This window comes from Corvus brachyrhynchos, unplaced genomic scaffold, assembly GCF_000691975.1.
Source record: "Corvus brachyrhynchos isolate BGI_N302 unplaced genomic scaffold, ASM69197v1 scaffold434, whole genome shotgun sequence".
NCBI classification, from domain to species: Eukaryota; Metazoa; Chordata; class Aves; order Passeriformes; family Corvidae; genus Corvus; species Corvus brachyrhynchos.
The window spans coordinates 1,004,091-1,012,568 of record NW_008238372.1 but is presented as its reverse complement, the minus strand read 5'-3'; the positions used below and the strand labels follow the sequence as shown (position 1 = coordinate 1,012,568).

Sequence of the window (8,478 nt, the reverse complement as noted above, 5' to 3'; positions counted from 1 at the left end):
TTGTTTCAAGCAGCTTTGCACTTTGTTTTTGGAAAAACACCACTTCTATAAAAACACACAAGAAACAAACTTAGTTTCAGTTTAGTCACGAGCTAGCCACAGGACTTTGCTGAACACAAACTCCTGTCATGGGAGACTCTTCTCTATCAATGCCTTGCCTCATGGCAAGGTGTCCTTCAGTCATGTAATGAGCAGGACCTGTATTAGCAGAAAACTGGTACGTGGGATGTCCAGCTATGCCAGTTTCTTGGCGCGGATTAGAGTAGACTGTTAAATTCATGTCCATAGCTCCGTTCTGTCCAAAGTCCAAGGTATTAGCAGCCACTGGGCGGTTCTGATAGGCCTGATTGCCTTGGTTACCAGTAGAGGAGGAAGATGTAGAGGAAGAAGTAGTTGAGGAAGACAGGGATGTCATGGAGTGGTGACTGTGGCCCACCTCCATAGAATCCTGGGTGGAGGAGCTGTTTGTTGGAGAATTGTAGACTCTCGGCCTGGTCCGGCTGCCCAAGGCTTGCTGTCCATGGTGGTGGTGGTGGTGGTGGTGATGGTGGTGGTGGTGGGAGCTGTTGCCGTGGTGATGGTGTAATGCATTCTGTTGTTGAGGGTTTACATGGAAGGTGGTTTCTTGAACCGGGTGGTTCTCGACAGTGACCTGGGTGGGAGCTTCGGTGGCTGTCCAACCGATCGGAGGAGGAAACTGTTGTCGAACCTGCGGTCAGGAGCAAAGTTACAATTAAAATGCTGACTCAAAGCTGTGATTTCACTGAATCAGAGAATCATAAAGGTTGGAAAATACTTCCAAGAGCATCCAGTCCAACCTTTGACCACCCTGTCAACTGACTGTCACATCCAGCTGGTTCTCGAACAATACATGAGAGATTAAGTTATTCGTTATTTTGAAATGTTACCCAGGCCTTGCAGTTGCACAATTTTTCTAGAAATGCAGGCATGTAGTTAAGAGTCATTTCCAATAGTTTTCTATATTTGCCTTAAGAAAAATGAATACACATCCTGGATGTTTTTCTCAAACAATTTAAGAAAGTCTGGTAAGTGACTCGGCTGTCAAAATTATAGGAGCAGCTTTACATTACAGTAATAATAACAGCATTTGTACAACACTTAGAAAAATAAAGCCCTGACCTCTGGCTGAGGAGCCTGGAGACAATAAGCAAAGCAAATTAAATTAAAATGTTGTAGCTCATACCTTGAAAGGTGCCAACAGCATTAGAGGAACCTCTGGAACAACACAGCTGATTAAAGGTTACTAAATGAGCAAAATCTATCTCCACACCAATTTATAGTTACATTTATAGGGGGGATTGACAGTTTTATCTGTTGTATGCTAAGATATCACTGCCTCAGCCCCACTGGAGCATTACCTGTGGGCTGTGTGTTTCACAGTCCATAGCTTGAACAGCAGCAGTGAAGTGCCCACCACTGTGTCGATGCTGGTGTGTGGGGTCTGACCGCGCCCTCCCGCTGTTGCTCGTGCCGGAAGATCCACCTGGAAAACCCCAACATGACAATAACTAAAGGGACAAGGAATTTACAGCTATGAAACAATGGCAGCATCAAGATTTATGAAGTGCTGCAAGGGAAAAGTATAAGATCTGTGGTAATCACTCACATTTTTGCTCATCTAGTTGGGTTTTGGGGTTTTTCTGTTTACCTGCTCCAGCTGATTAAAATAATTGTTTAGTGATCATGATTGATACATTTTTTAACAGGAGAGGAAAAAAAAAATCAACATTTCACAGAATCATGGAATATTCTGAGTTGGAAGGGACCCACAAGGATCATCCAGTCCAACTGCACAGACCCCCCCCCCCCCAACAACCCCAGCCTGGGCATCCCTGGCAGCGCTGTCCAAACGCTCCTGGAGCTCTGGCAGCCTCGGGGCCGTGCCCATTCCCTGGGGAGCCTGGGCAGTGCCCAACATTAGAAAGCAGAATTTTGTCACCTGTTCGTGACCAAAACCCACCTGAGCTTGAAGATGTACTAGAGGTGGTTCCTGAAGACTGGGACTGCTCCATGGCAGGACTCGTGGACACGCTGTTACTCGTGTTGGTACCTTCGTCCGCTGTTTTCTTGAAGAAACTGTGCTGCAGGGCGTAGTAGGGCTGGATTCGTGTCTTGGGGTCATAGTCAAGCATCCTTAAGATGAGGTCTTTGAACTTCAAGTAGTCAGCTACAGTATGACCTGACTCCCCAGCACGGCGCCCACCCGGTCCTCCTGTCTCAACTCCCAGGATATTGTGGAGTTTGCGAGTTGCCGGTGGTTTGTATTCCTGTGGGAAGGGAGGAATTGCTTGGAATCAACGGGTGAAGCCTTGGGTGTGCACAGATTCTATATCAAAAGTTAAATCAAGTAAGGAAACTATTCAACACTAAAGGAAATGTTATTTAATTGACAAGATAGAATGCTAACAAACAACAAAGCTGCATTTTCAGTAAGACAAGATGTAAAACAAAGTAACAACTCACCATTTTATGTGTTTTGATATATATATTATCATCCTAATTATTTAACCTACCCTTTTTCCATCTTTGGTCTTCTTCAAGTTCCAAGTGCTATCTGGCAACTTCTCAAAGAACTTTCTTGCTTTGGGTGCTTGGTCGAGGATGTGGGTTGGTGGTATCCCCAAAACTTCCACTATTTTATTCATCTGATCCACCTGTCCCAAATAAAATGTGTTTGTGAAGGACAAGTGACAGCCAGCCCAGCTGGGGCACAAATGTCAGCAACTCACACAAGTTCTAAATTAATTAATTTAAGAAAAACTTAATATGTACAAAACAGGGAGTAAGAGGGAGACACAGAAAATTATGAACAGGCAATTTTGTGTCCTGACAAAAGTCATGATATTGATGTTTAATCCTTTCAGAATTATCAGACTTCCCTCATTTATGCATTCCAATTAAACAGATGAAAATCACGATGGTAATTAACAAGAGAAAAACCCAATTACTGGTACATAACTTACCTCATTTGCCCCACTAAAGAGAGGCTCTCCAGTGTGCATCTCGACTAAAATACACCCAAGGGACCACATATCAATTGCAAGGTCATAAGGCATTCCCAGTAGCACCTCTGGTGATCGATAAAAACGACTCTGGATATATTGGTATATCTGGAATAAAAGCATCTCAAGGTCACAATCACACACAGCATCCAAAGGGAAAGAATGACAATTCCACGTGACAAAACACAACTGCCATAAACATTTCGGTGGAGGAAAAGACAAGGTATCAGAGATACTAAAATCTACACATTCATGACAGTAATAAAAATATCTTATTGTTGATTTTTAGGAAAATATTATGCTCACAAAAAAAAAGCAGGAAGTTCAGCAATGTTTTCGTAATTGTGATTCTTAACACTTCAAAATTATCGTATTATTGATGAATAATGGATTTGGATAAATAATCCAGATGTGATCTCACCTCTCGCTGTCTGCCTTCAGCCCTTCCTTTTAGTTTATAGCAAAAAGTCCTTTTATACATCTAAATCTGTGTCTCATTGCTGCTTTCAATACAATATTCAATATTGTGATCTGCTTTTCCTAAGTTCATTATGGGAAAAAGCAATGGGGTGCTACTGGCCAGTCCCAACTCCTCACGAGAGAAGTGGGGCACTTTTGGTGAAGTTAGTTTCTGACTTCCTGAATTCTTTTCCTAATGATCCAAACTGCAGTGTCACTAATTGTGAACAGGGGGCATGCTAAAGGAGTGCTCGTGGAAGGAAGAGTTAGGTGGAATAAGATAATAATAAAGGAGTATTTTATTAATTAGTACTGCAGATTTCTACAACCAAGTGTTGATACATTCTCTACTGACAAGGCACAAAAACACAGCCAAGAAGAAATAAAAACCATGGAAAATTTATCATGTGGTGGATTTTTATCTACTGGGGCACTAAAGGGAAGTGGTGGAGCGTCAAAGTGTTCAAAGAATGTGTGGATGTGGCACTTGAGGACTTGGTTTAGTGGTGAATGTGGTGCTGCTGGTTCATGGCTGGACTTGATCTCAAAGGTCTTTTCCAACCTTGACAACTCTGGGATTCTGAAACTCATATTTAAAGCTCTTGTGGACCGTGGATCCCTATTTAAATTATTGTTTTAAAATCACCATGAATGAAGTTCCAATGAGCTAGATGAGTACTATGACTTAAAAATCTCGCATTTTCCAGCAGCGCGAACAGAATTTTCGCCGATTTTCCCCCAAACTCACCCTCTGCCCAAGCTGACACGAACTGCCAAAATCCACAATCTTGATGGCGCTCCTTTTGGGGTTGCAGAGCAGGATGTTCTCTGGTTTTAGGTCACAGTGAATGATGCTGAGCTCGGGGGTGGCCAGGAAGAGCAGGGCCGTGCACATCTGCTGCGCGAACTTGCGCGTCAGGTTGAGGGACACGCCGCGGAAGTTGGTGTTCCTCAGCAGGTCGTACAGGTTGTAGGACAGCATCTCAAACACCAAGCACAGGTGGTTCCTGAACATGAAGTGGCGCTTCAAATGCACTGGGGAAAAGGGGAAAATATCACTAACGAACGCTAAGAATTATGGGTTAATTACAACAGAGTACGTAGGAAGCAGGACTATCATTAAATAATAGAGCATCATTTATTTTTTCCTAGTTCTGTCTTATTTACAAAATATTTCTGCCATGCTTGGAGGACAAGAGGACATTTTACACATCCTCAGGTGCACCTCAGTAAAAAACTGCAAAAACTTGCGGAATCTTTTAAGTATTTCAAGCAATGTGTGAAATAAGAGCATTTTTTTTTCCTAGTTCTGTATTATTAACAAAATATTTCTGCCATGCCTGGGGTACAGGGGGGCATTTTACACATCCTCAGTAAAGCTGCATTAACCAAAACCTTATGAAATGATAAGATTACCAAAGTAAGTTATCACTCCCTTACATTGACAGAGGAAATATTTAATAGTGAGAATAATTTAAAATACACAATGACATCAAGGCAATTAATAAGCTGTGACTTCAGTTGATTACTTGAATTAATAAAACTGATGGATATCCCATAGGAATTGGATTTCCTATTCATTTCCTTCAGGTACAATGTCAGTTTATGAAAGGAACCAATCCAAGCCTTTTTTTTCATTAAATAAGTGAAATATTTATCACATTGCTCTGTTCAGAGGCCAGCAGGGTTTGCCATTGTCAAACCTTCAGGCTGCCACAAGAAAATTGAAATAGGAAAAACATTCCAGAGAAAAAGCAGCACTCTCCCCTTTCTGGCAGAATAAAATCTTGAATATGAGCACCATGAGAATTCAGACTTTTAATTAAGGTGGATTTTTGGTCAACAAATCCATGGATTTGTTTTCTCTGTTATCCCAGACCAGTTCCTTCTGTGTCCTTTACAACTTACCTGAGATGCAACCTTCTGCTCCCACCCTGCTGCCATTTCCTGCCACACATCCTTGTCCAAATTCCTGTTCTCTCACCTTTGGAACTCTCCTCCCACCATTCCATGTCCTGGTAGGCTTCCTACACTTGATTCCAACTCCTCCTCACCCTACCTGAGGTCACTGGACCCACCAGCTTGGCAAGAACCACCAAATATCATCACAAATGTTCCCAAATAGATGTGGAAATCAGCTGAAAGCAGCCTAAGCTCTACAGCAAGATCTAAACCATTCATAATAAAATAAAAATAAAGAAGAATTATTTCCATACCTATGTAGTACTTCATCTCAGTGTCATGTTTGTTCATCAGCTCGAGCAGTCTCACTTCAATCTGGGCCTGGTTTAAGAAAGCCTTCTTGTTTTTGATGATTTTGATGGCCACCCACTCCTGCTCCACTCGGTCATAAGCCTTCACAACCTGCCGGAGAAGCCAAATCCATCAGGAAACTCCCTCCAGTTTTCAAAAAAACCCACCCAAACTCCCTTTCTCACCTTTCTGAATTCGGAGGAAATGTTCTCCTTTTTAACTCTATACAACAATAAAGCTACAACTGACTGTGTGATGTTTATTGCAGCAATGTCACTTTATATGCAAATAAAATTATCTAAACCAACACTGTAAAAGGACTGCTAAGTCTGAGAAAAACTAAAAACTACAAAATAAAAGCTCCATCCTCCTTCCACCCTTGGCTAAAGCTGCAACCAGTCAAAACAAATGTTGCTAATGACATTTATAAGAGGTAAGATCCAGCACTAATTATTGTTTTAATTTAAAAACCCTGTTCCAACTAAAAAGCTAACTCAAACCAAAACTAAACTCAAGCTAAAAATGTGAATTGATGGCAAAAGGTGGAGGACTTCTCATTATAAAATGCAACACACACTGAAACATAATTAAAAGTTTTCTGTAGTAACATGAAATAGCACAAAAATATGTGTCTGAACAGGAACTCAGGATAACAGGACTGAGAAAAAAGAGTTTTAATTTCAAAATGAAACAGCAATAGCACTTCCAATTAAATACAAATGTGGTCCACATAAATTACATAAATACATAATGAGCCATTACCTGTCCAAAGGATCCTTTGCCTATTAAAGAGTCGATTTCATAGCGGTCCATCCACTTCTCCCCATTTTTCACGATGTAGTCGTAGTTGTCATCATCATAACCATCATTGTAAACTTTCCTCTCCTTTTTGTGACTGGAATCATCTCCCTGGCCCTGCTGATGCCGCCGTTTTTTTTTTGCATAGTAAACCTGGAGGGGAAAAGGAGCTTCCTTAAGAGCCCTGCTTAGAACAGCAGCTCAAGAAAGAGGAGAATCAACTTTTATTCAGCATCCTGTGGCTTTAAAGTCAACTTCTCCAAGTGGAAAACCAAGCAATCCTCTCCTCCTATTGCTCTGTTTGAAGTCAGGCCATTATTCCAAAGGGAAGTCTGGGTGAATAATTGAAGAACTGGGAAAGCAGAGCTAAAGGAATGTACTGACACTAATAAATAATAGTAGTAACACTGATCAGTGTACTAACACTAATAAATAATAATAATAATAATAATAATAACAACACTAATAAACGCAGTAACACTGATCTCTGGAGCAGGTGCAAAAGGAACAGATGCATCCCAGCACACAGTGCACACAGCAAAACTCAAAATGCTAAGGAGCCTGGAAACAGGAATTATCATTTGATCTTCCCACAAGACTGGGAAAGAATTCCAAGGAAGTCATTAATCACCATAAAATTCCCTTCACATTCCCTATAATTGTCGAAGTTTGAAACCAACTAATGCTTTCCTGTAACAACCACAACAATTTTGTATTTTACATTTGTCAATAAAACTGAAATAATTCAGGGAAAACACTTCAGCACTTTCCTTAAAAGATCTTAGAAATATTAATAAAGTTTCATTGAGCTCAAAGTGTGCTTGTGGCACTCAGGTTTCCTCGTCCTGCAAGCTCAACATTTGTTTATAAAACAACAGAAAATAAATCCCAGCGTAAGAGAGTTCCTGTGTGCTGGACAGAAAGCAGGACCATGACACCCATGACCTCAAACAAGATGTGAACAACTGAGAAAAAACTTGATTTTTTGGATCTCTTGATAAGATTATTCGTAGAAAATACATCTAAATCATGTATTGTAACAAACATCAGTGCACATTAAAGACATCTGGAGCCATTACCTCATTAATATGCTTGTATGTTTTGATCAAATCTACGGAGAGTTTCCTCAATGGAGCAGTGGCTGGATCACGAAAAGTTTGGGGCATCCGCCTCTGGAATAGGAACATGGCAGAAATCAGAACAAAAACCAGGAATTTAACAGTATAGTTACTAAATCAAATTGTGATATTCTTCACAGAAGTGAGCTCTTTAAATGCAAGGGGTTTTTTTTAACTAGTAGTAAAAAACCCCCACACCTAGTTTAGTTAAGTTACTTTTTAATATATTAATAATTTTTAATATATTAATTATTTTTTTAAAAGGAGTAAATTCCAAGATTCCTACTCTCCTCCCACTACACCCAACAGGTTTCATCGAAATCTCTTCTCATAACAAAGACTCTCCTCCATCACTCCTCCACCTCAGGGCTGACTCATGGATTGTCACCATATTTAAGGTACAGTTCCAAAGGAACTTTACAGGAGGTTCCAACGGAAGTTCACAGGAACTGCTGGAGAACTGGGCCAGCTCAAAACATTCAACTGCATTAAATTCCAAAAAAAACCAAAATCCAGGACTACCAAGAGACAAACCATCTCCAAAGGCCCAGTACTGCTGCCCTGCTGGACAAACTCTGGGAATTCCCTGTTCCCACCCAACCAGAGCCCAAAAAAGGAGTTTGGAGAGTGGCCAGTCCTTCAGTCTGCTCCTCTCTCCATCCCCTCACACAGGTGGCTCCGGAATATCCCCAGGGAGGAGAGCCCAGAGCCTCTGTGGCCAATGTGCTCAGGGCTGGCCCTGCCCAGGGCAGCAGTTCTGCCTCCTGTGCAGGGCAATTGCCGGGCTCAGGCCCTGCCCGTGGCTCTGGTGCCGCTGCCGGGCCCCG

The 8,478-nt window shown here is 41.5% G+C and overlaps 1 protein-coding gene across 1 annotated transcript in view; it reads right to left on the bottom strand.

The window, feature by feature from the left end:
• DYRK1A (dual specificity tyrosine phosphorylation regulated kinase 1A) overlaps window positions 1-8,478 on the bottom strand; it is a 46,434-nt gene that overhangs the window by 2,751 nt on the left and 35,205 nt on the right. Inside the window, exons 3-11 of the mRNA XM_008635291.2 lie at window positions 7,613-7,705; window positions 6,498-6,686; window positions 5,699-5,846; window positions 4,231-4,517; window positions 2,985-3,131; window positions 2,535-2,675; window positions 1,982-2,288; window positions 1,380-1,504; window positions 1-709 (exon numbers count right to left, since the gene is read on the bottom strand). The exon at window positions 1-709 is cut by the window's left edge and continues 2,751 nt beyond it. Coding sequence (XP_008633513.1) covers window positions 86-709; window positions 1,380-1,504; window positions 1,982-2,288; window positions 2,535-2,675; window positions 2,985-3,131; window positions 4,231-4,517; window positions 5,699-5,846; window positions 6,498-6,686; window positions 7,613-7,705 — 2,061 coding nt within the window. The 3' untranslated portion in view covers window positions 1-85. The remainder of the gene's footprint in view (window positions 710-1,379; window positions 1,505-1,981; window positions 2,289-2,534; window positions 2,676-2,984; window positions 3,132-4,230; window positions 4,518-5,698; window positions 5,847-6,497; window positions 6,687-7,612; window positions 7,706-8,478) is intronic.